We start from the raw sequence: 17464 nt of genomic DNA on the forward strand, positions 1-17464 counted from the left end.
TTGTACTGTCCTTTTAAGTTATAAGTGAACTTTTTGTTAATTTTTTAAAGATACTTTTGGTATTGTGTAGCAGTGTTACTGTGCTACTGTTACTCTCGAATAAAGGTTAATGCTGTGCCCTTTAGCTTCAAGCCATTAAGTTGTATTTGTATGTGTAGCATTCAGATTATGTTAAAAGAAAACAAAATTTTGTTTGAGGAACCTGCTGTTTAGAGGTGTTCTCATCACTTGAATGTTGATTTATCATGTGCCAATGGTAATTTTTACATCAGGTCATTATTTGGTATAGACATTTTAACAATTCAGAAGCTAAATAAAAATTTATTTATCAGTTACACTTTTTGATTTGTAGTTCTGATCTATAGTTTGAGAATCTTGTAACCTGTTTACACTTGTTCTCTAAGACTTCTTGAAATACGTTTAGATTTGTGCAGAGCGTGTTATCTTTATCCAAAGTTTTTTTCAGGATTTAAATTTATTTGATGTTTGTGATATTTGGAAGGATTTCTAAACTGTAAACGTGGTAGAAAGTATACTTCTTGGCTTGGTTTGATTTGTACAGACTCTAAAATGCTTATTCCTAATTTTCCCATTAGACATTGACTTTTCTTTCTTTCTCTTGACAAGTCTGAAGCCTCAAGATTACCTGCATTTGTACCAGATAAAGATAAATCCCCCAAATACTGCTGTATAAACCTTCCAGATGGTTCATCCAGTAAAATGGCTGTTAAATCCGGATTCTCTATCAAAGAGGTGCTGTCTGGGCTCTGTGAGAAACATGGTATTAACATAGCTGCAGTGGACCTTTTTTTAGTTGGAGGTGATAAGGTATTGCATATTCCTGTGCTTTTTTTAAAATGCTTTTGTACTGATTTTGCTAATAAGGAATAATATTTCTGTTCTCTCAATGGTAGTATGTATCTCCTGGTTCTACCTGCAGCTTTACATTGGCAATGCTAGTTAATTGAAGGAGAATTTTGTTGAAACTAGAACTGTTGGAATACTGTGGTTGTGGTGGCTACATTACAGAAAGCAGAAGAGAGCTTATGACAAGGATTTCCCAATAATAATAAGTTACTATAACTATCTAGTCCATATAGTTTCTCTGGGGGAATTGTTAGGTTTTACTTAATTGGAAGTAGCCACAAAGAAAACAAAGCGAAGAAACATAATGACATTCAGTTGTTCAAAGGTGAAGTGAGATGAATTCATGTTAACATTAATATACATTTTAATGTTGAGGAAAATTTCCAAGACAACAGTCTATGTTGGTGGAGGGTGATGGCTTTTATTCCTACAGAATTATTCCCAATTCAAAGAGAAGCTGTGAACGTGAAACATTTATTGTCTTAAATTTGTGCGTATGATCTATCTAGACTATTGATATGACAAAAATCAATGAATGTGCGTAGTTATGTGCCTATTCTTTTAAATATTTTAATGACTGTTAACTTACCATATTTTCTCATGCATCATTCTATGTAATAATTTATTTAAGTTGAAGGACCTAGGCTTGTTTTAAAACACTGAGTTCCTGAATACCTGCTGACTCCAGGGGAAGTTGGAGTTTGATCATTGCCTCACAACTAGCCAAAACAAAATACACTTTAATCATGTTTATATCCATTAGAATGCACAGAATCTATATTAATATCTTTCTGAGTAATCGAATTTTTTTTAACAATTCAATTGTTCCTTTTTTACATATTTTTAAATTAATTTGCTCTCTCTTCTTTTGTTCCTGATATGTGCTCTGTAGCCACTTGTATTGCACCAAGACAGTAGCATCCTGGAGTCTCGGGACTTACGCTTAGAAAAACGCACTTTATTTCGGTAAGAAGTCAAAAATGCTCTCTTTCTGTGGCATTTTCCACCCGATTTTCTAATTTACTCTTTGTAAGTGCACTGAAGTGTATTGTCAGTTACCTGTGCGGCAAACCAGTATTTAATGCAGAAAAAGAATTATCTGAATCCAGTAAAAAATCCAGTTAGCCACGTGAAGCAACATCTTGGATTGTAATCCAGAACCCAGCATTAGGGGATGTAAGGTTCCCATTTGTTGTACAAATGCATGAGAAGAAATAGAGCCTTAGTATCAAGCAAAGAATCTTGTGTGAAGAAGGAGGGTGACCTAATGTTTATAACTGAAAATGATTGACTTGCAGTAAACTCATGGTTTGAGTTTCTATGAAGTAAAAATCCATTTTTACTTCAGATTGCAATAACATTTTGGCAAGTGATATACATTCAGCATGAGTTACACAAGTGCCAAAGTTAGATATCCTGCCCACATTTGTGCATAGATATCCCTTAGATTTAGCGACAGCCGCTGAATGCTTCCTCTGCAGGTAATGGTGAGATTGACGTACCTCTGCATGGTTATTCTGCTGAGGACAAGAAGCAGTGGGAGAAACAGGAACATTTCAAACTGAGTAGAGCAGCACCTGGAGAGTTTTAAACGCTGCAAGAAGAACTTTCCTGGATTTCTCTCATGGGATCAAAATCCCACTTGTATCCAGTGTTCCAGTTTTAGGGACATTGAAATATTATTATCATGTCTAACTGCTCAAGCACACATCAAAAACAGTATGACCAGCATAGGGGTAGTGAGGCACTGGAACAGGCTGTCCAAAGAAGTCGTGGATGCCCCATCACTGGAGATGTTTGGGGTCAGGATAGATGAGCCTTTGAGCAACCTGGTCTAGTGGAAGGTGTCCCTGCTTTTCGCAGAGGGTGGTTTGAACTGGATGATCTTTAAGGTCCCTTCCAACCCAAACCATTCTATGATTCTAAGCTGAAGCAGTTGTGAGCGAGCATAGAGGACAGATCTGCAGGCCTAGAGAGACTTTCTGCAGCAGAAAGAGACATGTTTAGTAGGTTGAAGCAGCTCAAGTATGAGATGGAAAATGAGCTGCAAGTCTCCTAGTCTAATCCTAAATACAACAATGAAAAAATAGGCCTTTAAGATTCAACGGATATATGTATTGATAACACATTCCCATTCAGTTACATCTGTAATTATCTGCCTAGCTGGCAGATTATAGTAAGATGAATTGTATAAATACCAGTTCATCAGAGTGTAGATTTATAACGCTGAATCCTAAACAGGTCAATGTTATAATACTTTTATTAGTACGAGTACAATATAATTCAGTACCTTATATATTTAGTGTTACATCTTATTGTTTAATAGTATACAAGTTTTTCAAAATAATGTTCCTATTTTTTTCCAAAATGCCGGGAAATATTTTAATGTTCCTAAATTCCAAAATGCAAACTAGTGCTATGAAAACTCCTGAAATAAATATTTCAGGAAAGAGTCATAAAGTAGAATGTTTGTGTTACATTATGGCATTGTGGTTTTGAAGTGAATAAAATCTATTTTGTAAGACATTCTTCATTTTGGCTTTATATTTATTTCTTTAGAATCATAGAATAGTTTGGGTTGGAAGGACCTTAAAGATCATCCAGTTCCAACCCCCCTGCCTTGGGCAGGGACACCTCCCACCAGATCAGGCTGCCCAAGGCCCCATCCAACCTGGCCTTGGAAGACCTCCAGGAATGGGACAGCCACAGCCTCCCTGGGCAACCTGTGTCAGTGCCTCACCACTCTCATCGTGAAGAAATTCTTCCTTATGTCTAGTCTAAATCTGCCTTTCTCCAGTTTATACCTGTTCCCCCTTGTCCTATCACTACAAGCCTTTGTAGAAAGTCCCTCCCCAGCTTTCTTGTAGCCCCTTCAGGTACTGGAAAGTTGCTATAAGTCTCCTTGGAGCCTTGTCTTCTCCAGGCTGAACAACCCCAAGTCTCTCAGCCTGTCCTCATATGGGAGGTGCTCCAGCCCTCTGATGATCTCTGTAGCCCTCCTCTGGACCTGTTCCAACAGCGAGGAAGTAGGGCTAATTTCTACTTAAGCGTACTTCAGATCAATAAATACGTTACAGCACATTCAATTTCAAAATTGTGATTGAGCAGTCTTTTATTAGGTGTGAGTGTGTTGAGTTTCCACGTTAAAAAGGAACTTTAAGTAGGCAGTACATATGTTACTTGAGTATTAATTAAAATGTAGAAAAGTTCTACATTGTTTGCTTCTGTGGGTAGACAAGGTGTAAGCAAAATATTTTCAGACGTAAGACAAATACTGTGTAGAGATACTTGGTTACCGGAGTGTCTTCCACTTCTGTTTCAGTTAACAGTTAATGATTAAAATGGATCATTTCTATTTAGTAGCTGCTGTATTCAAAGAAAATATGAAAGAAAAAGTTTCAGTTACTCAGGTTTCTTTTGGAAGGGAAAAGTTGTAAGACAACTGTATTTAAGTAATTTGTGTGAGAAAGATGAGGTTTACATTTAATAGTGACTGACAAAATCAGTAGTAATTTTCTTCTGCTGATATACATTTCTTCTGCAAGTTTCGGTGGTAATAAGCCTGCCCTTGTTTTCATACTATCGTGCTGTTGTAGTGAAATGTGGCTGTTATTGAGAAGTCAGGACACAGATGAAGAACATTTAGGAAGAACAGTTAAGAAAAGCTAGACACAGTTCTCTGTGGGGAAATAGATGTGAATGGAATAATGATTTGGGTTTAAAAATATTTTTCTTGTTTGATTGCTTTTTGACTGTTTTGATGAAATGATATAAAATTGCATAATAGACTCTAAAGAAGGCTGTCTTTATCCTTTAAATTCCAATCAAATTGCTTTTACAGCTTTTGCATGTAAGTTCCTCTTAAATCAATATTTTGTTATAAGGTAGCATCTAGCCAGAAATTAGCATCATCTGGAATTCCACTGTGTTTGTTCCTGTGCTTAAAAATAAAAATTCCTGTCTAAGCCCATCTTGACTAATTGAATAGGATGTTGTGAATCTCTCTTGTGGAAGTGGGAAAAAATGTTTTTCTTGCATCCACAACTGTAGTACAGGCATAGAGTCACTTTGAAAGCACTCCTGGACAGAATGGTCGGAGCAGTCCCACTGTAAAGATGAAAGTGCTATGGGATGTATCTAATTGGTGTGAGGCTCACCATGCAATTAGGTTGGCTCATGGCTTCACTCAGCTCTGATAAGTAAAACAGTAGAAGCTTTATTTGTGTTAAACGTGCTTAATACCTTCAGGTTAGGATAGATTTTTGCTAGTGAAGTTTCAGGGTTACTAGATGTGAACTACTATAACTTTACTATTGATGGGATTTATATATTTTTTACATTTTGTTTATTGGAATATTTCATACTTCATGTTACAATTGATGTGTTTCAGGCTGGATCTTGTTCCAATTAATCGATCTGTTGGTTTGAAGGCTAAACCCACCAAACCAGTAACAGAAGTCTTAAGGCCTGTGGTTGCAAAATATGGTTTAAATCTTAATGAACTTGTGGCAAGACTAGTAAGTATCTTTTGATGTAATTCAGGCTGCTCTATTTTTTGTCAGGAGAAGATCATATGATTGTCCCTGAAATTATCTCTATACTTATAATTAGTCATTAAAGTCTGTATTTATAACTACATGTTGATATGAAAATGCATAATAGTCATAACCATTATACTTAATAGTAACTATGTCAAAGCTTTAGTCTGCGTCAGTTTTATAGCATCCTTCAGAACAAATCTAACAACCTAAACAATAGATACTGAACTTAGCTCCTTCCAGAGCTCAACTTTCCCCATTTTTAGTCAGGGAAGATTGATTGAGATTAAAGCTATTAGAATTGTAGAATCATAGAATCCCTAGGTTGGAAAAGACCTCTTAGATCATCGAATCCAACCGTGCTTGTCTACTACTAACTCATATCCCTAAGCACTTCATCTACCCGTCTTTTAGACACCTCCAGGGATGGTGACTCAGTCACCACCCTGGGCAACCTCTGCCAGTGCTTGATAAACATTTCAGTGAAGAAATTTTTCCAAATGTCCAATCTGAACCTCCCCTTGGCACAGCTTTAGGCCATTCCCTCTCGTCCTATCACTTTGGTGAAGAGACCAACACTCTCCTCTCTACAACCTCCTTTCAGGTAGTTGTAGAGAGTGATAAGGTGTGGTTGTGTCCCAAGCGTAGGACTCTTCAATTAGCCTTGTTAAACTTCATCCCATTGGCCTCAGCCCATCGATCCAGCCTGTTCAGATCCCTTTGTAGAGCCTCCCTACCCTCAAGCAGATGAACACCTCCTCCCAGCTTAGTGTCATCTGCATAATTGTTCCATTATCCTAGGAATCCCCTCTCAGAAAAAATCTGATATATTGAGCATACACTGAAATATAAAAATGCTTTGCTCATTTTCTTTCAAAAAAATGTCAGACTGCATAAGTGTGTTCTGAAACCAGCTTTTTCTCTATTATATACAAACTGTGATTCGACTTTAGAGTGGTGAGCAGGAACCACTTGATCTTGGTGTCCCTATATCTAATCTGGATGGTCAGCGGGTTGTTCTAGATGAAAAAGAGCCAACAAAGGGTAGAGGTAAGTTGGCATGAAAGCTTTTATTTATGATGTCTAGTCAGTTTCGTAAACCCTGACTTTGGTTAACTTCTTCTGTTGTTGCAAGGGCGAGGTAAATGTGATTAGATTTGGATATGTCACATACTGCATGTATTCATTTTAACTAAAAAGGAGTGCAATTTCTAAAGTTTGAAAATAAAATGCCAAATAACTTCTGTGAATTTGGCAGTTAATTCAAAAGAAACATCCTGTATGAATAAAACAGATGCAGTTTGTGCAGCAGCTATGCATATTGCTGTGATAATCACCTTCTTTAATGTGAGAAAGTAGCAGTGCCTACATCTACAGTTTTAAGTGATGATTTCTGGAGATAATACTGAAAAGGATATATTTTTTTATTTCCCTGGAGAAAATAGTTTGAAAAGTAGATGTTGATCAACTGAAGAGCTGACAATCTTTTGGCACATTTCACACGCCAGATTAATGTAAGCAGCCTTGAAAGTAGAGGTTCAATTTTATTAAGAGGCCTTTTCATAGATATAGAACACTTTTAGTTTTAAAAATGAAATTAGATGCAGTTAAATTAAATGCACATAGAACAGAGATGGTCTTTGAGGAAGAACTAGGAAAATAAAGATGGAGGCATTTTTTGAGGACAGTCAGATTTGTCATTTTTCATAGGAAACAGAACCAATTGTTTTGAAAAGCTGTAAATCTAAATACAGTCACAGATAATTAGTTTAAGGATTACAAGTAGAACTGTAGTCCTGTGTGCTGCCAGCTGCTCTAAAATCATTGTAGCAGTAGGCTGATTCTGTGACAATACAGAAACCAGTGAAAAAGGGCCATGATTCTATGTTTGCAGCTCAGTCTTTGGTTAGTATATTTGTTGTAGGGAGATGTAATTTGAAGGAGCCATTTAGTTACTTAGAAGTAGACAAGGATGACATGGCAATGTCTAGAAAACAACTAATGCACAAACCAGGTTGGAAAATGTTACATGACCTTTCAAGGATCTTCTCTGCTCAATTTTTTTTTCTTGTTTAAATTCTAAATTTCAGAATTATAAACTGAATTATTAGCTGAGATTTTAAAACCTATTTGATCTAAATCAGCTGAAAATTTAGGAGCATTTAAATGAAACTTCAGCATCTTTAAACATTAAAAGTATTGCCAGTATTAGGAAAAGTTGAATGAGAGGGAATTTTGTCTGAAAGTATCAAGGATATCAATTGTGCTCACTCTTTATTTTGTGAGTATGTCTTTGAGAAATTTTAAAGAAAAAAAATCTGTTTTGTGCATCATTGTTGCTTAAATGTGACTTCTTTGGGAATTTATAACTTTACAATTATAGAAGGTATATCTATGTTCAGTGTTTACAGATAAACAAAAAGGTGCATCAGTAAAACAGAGTGCAACTGTAACTACTTCAAGAAATCAAGTATCTACTGTAAGTCTTCTGCAATGATTTTTGTCCGTTAAATCATCTTTTGTTTCCTTCTGGAATTCTATACTAAACACTTCATTCATCCATGATTTTAAATCAGCCAAATTATGTAACTAGATTGAGTATAGCTACAATTCATCTGATATCTTTCCACTGTCTACAGCATTTGTTTGTGAGAACTTTGTCTTTTTGATAAATCAAATAGGTCTTTCACTGTGTTGTATTTGTTGTTTGGTGTGTCTCACTGTCTTATCTATATTTGAAAATGATTGATTTACTCTGAAATTTTGTAATGTGGATTCTTCAGAGTAAACAATTTTATATTTATTTATAAATTTTTGAGAAGTACTATGGCGAATGTTCTTTGCAATGATCAAGATTACACTAAAACATTTATTGTGGTGGTGTTAGAAAAACGTGTTTTCAAAATAACTTTTTTATTCACTTAGACCATATTGTGTACACAATGATATAGCCCAAATGTAAGTAGTACCTTAACTTTCCTTCTAATGCAGGGAGAGGGAAGAACTCTAGGAAAGTCTAATTCTATCAAAATGAAAGGCGAAAATGGAAAAAATGCTAGGGAAGTCCGTCTGTCAAAGAGAGAAGACTCTATTGCAAAGATTGGGAAAAAAAAATGTCAGAAAATAAATTTGGATGAAGCAGAGGGTATGTGAACTTTATAGTTTATGTATTAACATAAGTAGTCTTAGAAAAATGAGGATTTTGTGTCTGTGTAGGAAAAGGTATTGTGTGTTTGATACTGCATTGTGCAAATCATAGTCGTGGTCCTCGTATTTTTGTTTGATACTGTGTTTGAATTGTAAAGGTTTTGAAGCTGAAAGTAAAATTTTAAAAATACCCAAAGATAAACAGAGGTGGGATTTTCAAAAGTGAAAGGTACCTAGTTCCAGGTAAAGTAAAAGGAATTTGTTACTCAACTGCAGTTGAGTATCCTACTTGATACACTTTGCAAGCTGTGTAGAAGCTTGCGTTTCTGTTCACCTTTATATAAGAGTCTTCACCTTACTGAAAGTCGTTCTGCACAACAGTGTAGACCCTGACTTACTCAGGTAAGAGGTTTTGAAAATGTTATCTTGAAGTCTGTAACAGTCAGGGCAGTACAATCTGATGACTGAGGAGGAACTGTGATGGGCAAGAATAAAAGCTTAGTTTACATTCAGTAACTGCTCTGAAAACATGTTTAGAAGTAGAAATAAGCAAAGAGATTATTGGTAATCTTGTATGTTGAGTCCTTTTTTACTTTCCTTTACATCTTCATAGTTTTGGTGGTATCATTGGAAACGGACTCATAAGAGAGTTTGCTTTCTTATTGAAAGAAGTCCATGGGAGAGAGAGAGGGATAAAAATGATGGAGTGGTAGAAATCTTGACGGTCTCTACCCTAGGGCATTAACTGGAACAATCACCTGTCTTGTAAGCCCTACACACTATTTTACCGAGTAGAAAAAAATCAGAAAACATACTTTATCCATAGATTAAAATTTACTGCTGATGTTACCTAATATGCATATTCAAAACCTAGTTATGCATAGTTATACAGCAAAGGAATGTTCATCTGTGAATAAATGTTCACTGACTAGAACTGAAAAAAATGCTGTGGCTAAAACTTATATTGCAAAATAGTTGTTTGTTAATATTAGTGCATTTTAAATTATTTTCTGTTGCTTACTATTTTGTTAAATTGTTTTCCATATTTTAATATTTTCATTTTTCTTCCTAGGGCAGAGTAAAACATTAACATAATTTGAAAACTTCAGAATTCAAGGCTTTCACATTTTATTTTGAATTTTGTGATATTTGTCCAAGTTCGGAAAATATGTACCAAATGTTGTAGACTGTTTTTTAATGAAAAAACAAACAAACAAACCCCAACTGTTCTATGAAGTTTGATATTTCAGAAAGGAACATTTTTGTATAACACATATTAGAAATGTTGCATGTTTTAATATGCATACTGCCATTTTGTAAAACTTTGGCAATAAGAAGCGTTTTGAAGCTTCCATCTTGGCTACATTCAGGTTTTATGGCATTTAACAAAGCATGTTTAAAAAATAATTTTTACAAATATATTGCAAAGGCTGCCAAATATGAATAGAAGACTAGGAATAATGTCATACGAGTGCAAGTGTATGACTTTATATTATGCTAAGTTAAAACTGATACTAGCATCCTATGCTTTGTTTGGTAATGGCTTTCGCTTCAAACAGTATTTATAAGCTGGGTTGAAACTTTTGATTTTAATCCATCTGTTGGAGATGGCCTTTCGAAGCATCTTTCGTATTCTGTGATTTCAATGCTTTCTTCTTGAAAAATTAGGACATGCAGAGATGCTATATTAAGAGTTATGTATTTTTATATGTTTTGTACCAAAGAGTTTTGTCTATTGTTGCAATGCTTCTTTTTTGAGGAGTGATATAATTCTTGGCTTATGATTGATAAGTTTCTTGTTGCCAAGTTTTGAGACTTTCTAGAACAGTGGTGATTTACTATGAGTATTATTTATATATAGAAACATATCTAACCAATGGACATCATTAAAGGACATGATCAGAAAGTCACTTCTAATTGTGTTAAAAACTCTATAAAGAAGCTGCCCCATCGCTTGGCTCCTTTGATGGTTGTTGACTATCTGTATGCTACCAATTCATTGTAGTGCAAAGTAAAATGGGGTTACTTAAATTATCGTCTGATCATGCCCTGTGATGATAACATCCTGGATTAAAACTACACCATGAATTGAATTTGAGCTGTGATAAAATATTATTAACTGAGAGAAAATCAATATAACAAGGAAGTGTGCAACATTTTGAATCTTTGAAGTTTCAAATGACATGGCTATTTTTGAGTTAAGATGGGTAAAACCCATCCAGAATATAAAAACGTGCACCCATTGTCTGTAAGACCAGAGCCTTGTTTTGTATTAAGAATTAAAAAAATCCTGTGTGTGTGAACGGATTTACTAACTGCATAAAACAGAAGATGTGTTCAAGGCTCAGTGAATTGCAGCTGTTCTAAACTGCAAAACTCTTACAATAGCAATCCTGATGGTCTTAATTATAGTGATGCTAGCGAACATTGCTGCGATTGAAAAAGTTCCTAATTAACATGGGATCTTATTTCAAGGCAGCATTGAAAGAATTGAAGATCTTCATGGAAAATAAATGTGCTGAAAAATTACGTTTTAATGACATTGCACTTTCTGACAAAACCTTGTCAATTTTGGGTTTTTCCCCAATAGAATTTTTTGAACTCATATCCAAAGCTCAAAGTAACAGAGCAGATGACCAACGTGGACTGCTAAGGAAAGAAGACCTTATTCTTCCTGACTTTCTTCGTTTACCACCCACTGGACCAGAACCATGCTCATCTACTCCCACTGGCCCCAAAGGCCTCAACAAGCGAGCTTCAAAAAATGATGGCAAGGACGGATGTACATCACCAGGTGGAAAACAGGAGTCTGTACAAAACTTTAATGAAAATTCAGTTAAGAAAATAGGTTACTCGGAAAATAAACATAAGTCTGCATTGACAGCACTCCACAGTCAGAAGACTTTCAGTGTTCCTTTCAATCCTCCGTTGTCTCCAATTCCGCATGCACAGGAAAACAATGCAACAATATGGAAAAGGCAGTCAAGAGAGTTACAAGCTGAAGGCATTCAGATGGTAGAGGATGAGAATGTGGCAGACTTGACTCTTGTGGCTGAAGGAGATATTAGTAGCCCTAACAGCACTTTGCTACCACCACCACCAATACCAACACCACCGTCAGACAGCAGTAAACTCACAGAAGCCAACTATCCACCCCCATCTCCTTTTGCAGGTAATCAGGAAAAGTCTGGATTTCAAAGATCCAATTCAGGTATTTCTAGATTTTAATAGTCTTTGCTTTCATGTAAAACTACTTTTCCTTGGCACTGTTAATCAGTATTTGGCACCCGTTCAAATAAGAAAGAAAATTGTTTCTGCACCTTAATTTTTTTACAAAAAAAAAGGAAAATAATTTCATTGCCTTAGTCTCTGCTAACTGTAATATTTCTTGTTGCCTTTAACAATGTAGTTCTGTTTGGATTTGACATGTGGCCAGAAATGGACACATAGAGACAAACCTTTAAAATACATCCACATGCTATAATTATCTCATTCTTTACCCTAGGAGAACAAAACAGGATATTAGCATTTTTAACTGCATAACACTGTTGCATTCCAGATTTTCTGATCCATTTGTCATTATGAGGTACATGATTAGGGTTTGAAAGTTTAAGTATTTTAGCTGCAACCCTAATTATGTGTTGAAAATTGCAGTCCTGTTTATGATTAAAATTTGAAATGGATAAACCTTAATTTTAAACCTATTTCTCTAATTAATTAGTTGAGACTAAAAATAAAAATGTTACAGTTTTTAACCCATACTTTGCTAAACTGAAGAACAGATTACATCTATCACGCTTTCTTCCAGAGTATTCACATGTGAAATAGCTCCTTCTACTAGACGATTTTAAAGAATATATGTTATTTTTGTTAGGACGTAAGTTTCGTGGTCTAGCAATAGCACAGAGCAATATTAGCCCAAGGCTGAAGTAAGGAATTACTTTATAAACATGGACTCTAATAATAATTGCTATTACCAGAAACTAGAGTTTGAAGACGATGGGTGTAGTTACATTGACATTTTACAGTCACTGTACAGTACATTTTAATGTAAAATATAAGAAGAGGTATCTATGTGCTACATTTATTTTTGATGTTTCACAAACATATGGTGCCATAATTTGTATGATCACATTTCTTTGTGAGGTGGGAATATACATTTTAATTATTTATCTTTTTACACAGAGTATTTGATACTGTTCTTTATCTGTATGGTTGATTTGTAAATACTACTCTGGTTGTTGGATGCATATCAATAACAATGCAAATTATTTCATCCTCTTGGTATTTTAAAAACAAATTCCTTTCTTCGTAGTATTTGAGAAATGTTCTATAAGTGCTACCACTTAATTTCTGAAACTGAGTATTGAACAGACTTGTAACCAGTGCCTACAAATAACAAAACCACAAAATGTACTTCAGACATATTGATGTGTGTATGCATAGATTTGTGTTGGTGTCTTTCTGATAATATGACAAGTGTACAACATAGGTATCAATTTGCATATTTTTCAGTGGGAACTGTTAAAAAAAACCATTTGCACTTAAAAAAAACTTCATGAATTTATGATATTTTAATGCATGCCATACATTTCTGTGTAACCACTGAACTGTAGCTTTCCCTTTTCCCACTTTCTACTTTTTACTTTGTAGAAATCTTTGTGTAGTTTTCACATGTATTTTGTATCTTTGTTCTCTCAGGAGTAATAAATTCTAGATCTAGTTACACAAACTGGTTTTAAGCTTTGATTTTCTTCATTATTTAAAAATGGTTCTTTCAGTCATAGATTAAGAATTCCAATCGAAATTATCTTCTAATAACAAATAGATTAAAATGTGAACTAGCAATTGCTGTGAGACAAAGTTTACAAATGTTATAATCTAAATATCTGTCTTGAGATGCTGACAGGTCACATGTGAAATCCATAGCATTGACATGTGCACCAGAAAGCAGATAAGACAAGAGATTTCTTTTAAATGAGTCATAACAGAAACTCCTGAAAGGAGCATCTCTTCTGTCTTTGGGCTCTTGGGCTGCACTTTTATATTAATTACTTTCCTTCTTATTTTAAACTAAAGCAGTTCTTCCCTGGGCTTAAAGAAATGAGCTGGTGATCTCAGTTCATTTGATGTGGCATAACCAATGTAATAACCTCTTATTTGGTAGTCCTGGGTGAGAAATGAAGGGCTGGATGGGTGCTGGAGACTGTGCTACCCTTTTTGTTCTTAGAGGTGGGTCCTACATAACAGTGCTGTGAAGCCTAATGAAAAATAAAGTACTGCAGAGAGGCTTGTGGTGCTGTTGCCTAGGTCTCGTGGTGTTCTGGGGGTGAAAACGTAATTTTTCCAAAAGTCACTGTGTTCCCGTATAGTCATGGGCCTCCATGAAAGAAAATGAAGCAGCTGAAATTTCTGCAGCAGTTCCCCTCTTCAAACTTTTTGATAACAAATAACCAATAACCTACCTAGTAAATTTTTAAAATATTTTGCAGATTTTCAAGTATTCCAGCTGATCTGCTCTGCTTTCACTGGTGGTTGTGTTTTATTTTTCTGTCTTAGTCACCTCTGGGAGACCTTTAAGTAATCAAACCAAGTAATTTTGCAAAACTAAAATCTTAGTTTTTCCTAGAATCTGGTTTGTCACAAAGCTATCTTTTTCTTTTTTAAGGAATAACAAAAATCTAAAATGTGTGAAATGCCTTCCTTTTGCTACAAGCTTATTGCATACACTAACTCTGGTCTACACTCCTCTCACAATACACTGCTGTTTTACGGGAACTATGTTCTGCAAAAGAACGGTGATTTTATGGAAAAAGCGTGTGCTGAAACAAAACTTTTCTGTTTTCATCATTTCATGGAGTTTGCGTGGAAAGACCATTCAATGATGTACAGTAATTATAGTAAAGACCACTGGACACTATCTCCAGCCAATAATTGATATTTCAAAGGACTAAATCATTAATAATGGTTGCTTTTTTAAGTGCTCTAATGGTTCTCCATTCATAATCTATTAATGGAAAATGCATTTCTGATTCATTTATTGAATTAAATTTTTGGATAAAGAGAAAATAAGTACTACATAATTTGAAGACATCTGTCGTCTTGGTTTCGAGTTAGTATAAAAGCAGACGACATGTAAGAGTATGCTATGCTTTGGGCTTTTATACATCGGGTTTATTTATGGTGGGAAAAGGGCTGTGTGTGTGTGAAGCAGTCACTCGTGTTCTGCAGGGTCAATTCCCTAAACGCAGGCTGATGTAGCAAAGCCCAGCTAGCATCCATCCCTGTAGCAGCTGACTCTCGAGGATTTTTCATTTGAGGATCTAGAAAGCAAAATATGAGTAACAAAAAACAGCAAAATGAGGTTTACACCACTCAGAGCTTTTTTGAAAACAATTTTTCAAATACAGATTTTAACTTTCTTAAATAACTGTAACCTGTTTATACTGTAGTAATATTGCGCTATGAAGTACATATTATCAGTCAGTTTGTGACACAAATCGTTACTGATTCTAGTTCTGTTACTCATCAAGAGAAAATATCTTTATTTTGTAATAAGCCTGCTAGTTCTGGCAATTTTCTCTCTTTAAAAAACAGGTATTTCTGGAATCTAAAGACCAATTCTGAAATGCACTCAATTTGTGCCTATACATATAATGGTGGTAATATCCATTTGTAGAAGAAATAATTGGCTTGGAGTGATATATTCATTTTTTAGAAGTGTTAAAATACTGATTTAATCTCTTTGGATTTTTTTTTTTAATTGCATGATCTATTCTAGGTATTTTGAATGTTGTCCATTTGTTCCCAAGGGGTCAGACACTTTCCCTACCCCAGTGAAAAATAGCTGTCATGGGCAGAGACAGTGTTTTAAACCTTTAGTCCCCTCAAGAGCTGTCACTATCGAGCCAGAGGCCTTGCACTAGATTATTTATTCAGCAGTCTTCCACTGGGGCCTGTGAGTTGTTCACTGTGATTGTTGCCTCTGCTGCAAAGTAGGTGGGTATTTAGTCTTAGTAGCAATTGGGCATTTTCAGGGAGTAACATTTAATCCTTAGAAAGGACAATTTGCAGTAATTCAGACTAAAGATGCGGAGACTGTAGATTTGACTCCATCAAATCTTTCATCCTTCTGTTATTGAAGAATTCTCTGTTTTTTCATTTAGGATGAGAAGTATTCTTAACATGAAATTGCAATGACAATCAGTTGAATTATTACCTATCAAGTAAGAAAGTATTTTTTTTGAGTAGATGTATAGACAGTATAGACTGGAGCCAGCCAGTTGGATAAAGAGTTTATTCAAAACTTCCTTTTATTGGTAGATAATGTCAGTAGTTGAGATACAGAGCCAGCTAAGGAAGAAAATAAAAGCATGGTGAGCTCTCTGGAATTGTACTTTGAATAAGATGACTACGGAAGATAAAGGGTGAATTTATATAAACAGTTACTTTATTTGTTCCGAAGATACTGCTTTGTTTCTGAAATAGTTGGGCAATTGTATCCTCAAAATAAACTTGCTTCCGTTCCTATTGAAAGAATTCTTTCAGAAATGGGATAGTTAGTACCAATGTTTGAACTTTTGCTTTGAAAGATAAATTATGCAGAAAAAAATGCAGGGTGGACTCTCAGAGCCTAGGGCTGGCTATTGTTCCCAAAGACAAAAAGCAGTTCCCAACTGCTCTTTCTTATTATTCACATAGTATGCTACAGCCAAGGAATAAAGATTAGCCAGTATCAGTGGCATTTCCATGACTTTCAGTTTTTTGCTACTAAACTTTTCAGTTACAATGAATTCCAAGTGCAATAAATTTTATTTTGGCTGAGGAGGTTAAGAACAATCGTGTACCTCCAAAAATTCAAAACAAACTCTTATTTTTCTAATAAATGCTATGGTATTTTACATAATCCCTTAATTCACATGAGAACAGGAGTGAAATGAAAATTTAAGAAAAGGAAGGGATTATGACTAAAAGATGTAAAAATAATATGAATAATCATTTTTATCAAAGGCTGTTGTCCTGCAGTTAATTACAACCTTACTGGTTCTGTGTAAATTTATAGGAGATAATTGGATTCTGGATCAGAATAAAGAAGCGCTCATGGGGATCCAGTAGTACTAAGGCCAGAATCTGTTAATCCTCTTTTAATCAGAGCATGGTTAAATGGGAGAATTACACGTAGTACATAACTGAGATCAATAATAAATAAAGGAGAAGGAGAGTTATGTTAAGAGTAGGCAACTGGGAAGCGCGGAGGGCCTTGAGGGAAAATTGTTTGCAATGTATGCTCATTTCAATCAAACAGCAAGATAGGCATTTTAGAGAGAATTACAAATTTTACCACTGACTAGATAAAATGTTAGAAAAATTACAACTGCTTTTTGAACCGAATGTGCACTGGCTAAAACCAGATCTGCTCAAACACATGACTTACATCTGGACTTTGAAATGAACTTAGTCGAATTATTAGTTGAAATGTAACTGGTAGCCCTGCTACGCCACATTTTACAATTTCTTAATTGAAAAATAATATAATGAATGGCAGATTAAATTAAGACTGATTCAAGTAATTCAATCCATTATTTCCCAGCATATTACTCTGTGCAATACTTAAACCTGCTGTTACTGACTACTGACGGAAAGCAAACCCAATGCTAACAGTAAATACTGAAAGATCAAAGTGAGTGCTGAATAATTTTGGACTGTTGCAGAGATGTTTTGTCACACCTCTTGCCTGGAAAAGATTAGAAACTTATTTCAGTTTTAGCAATGGAGAAACAAAGTTTTAAGCAAATTGGCCTGCATTATTGAGGGTACACACATCAGATCAAGATTCAGAACTTCTTATTTTATTCTCAGACTGTTCCTGGCTGTTGGATGAGGTTATGCCTGGTTCCTTTTCGCAGCTCCTG

At 35.1% G+C, this 17464-nt stretch overlaps 1 protein-coding gene across 8 annotated transcripts in view; it reads left to right on the plus strand.

Annotated features, from left to right (window-relative positions):
- Positions 1-17464, plus strand: part of RGS12 (regulator of G protein signaling 12) — a 93230-nt gene that overhangs the window by 64513 nt on the left and 11253 nt on the right. For 5 of the 8 annotated variants that reach the window (XM_054064858.1, XM_054064865.1, XM_054064864.1 and 2 more), the window contains 7 exons: positions 628-828; positions 1760-1833; positions 5258-5384; positions 6359-6455; positions 7808-7884; positions 8397-8550; positions 11143-11763. In XM_054064858.1, coding sequence (XP_053920833.1) covers positions 628-828; positions 1760-1833; positions 5258-5384; positions 6359-6455; positions 7808-7884; positions 8397-8550; positions 11143-11763 — 1351 coding nt within the window. Of the gene's footprint in view, positions 1-627; positions 829-1759; positions 1834-5257; positions 5385-6358; positions 6456-7807; positions 7885-8396; positions 8551-9624; positions 10999-11142; positions 11764-17464 lie in introns of those variants that run through there. The other 3 variants (XM_054064859.1, XM_054064860.1, XM_054064861.1) reach the window with 3 other exon arrangements.

The sequence above is a fragment of the Cuculus canorus genome, chromosome 4, assembly GCF_017976375.1.
Source record: "Cuculus canorus isolate bCucCan1 chromosome 4, bCucCan1.pri, whole genome shotgun sequence".
Lineage (NCBI taxonomy): Eukaryota > Metazoa > Chordata > Aves > Cuculiformes > Cuculidae > Cuculus > Cuculus canorus.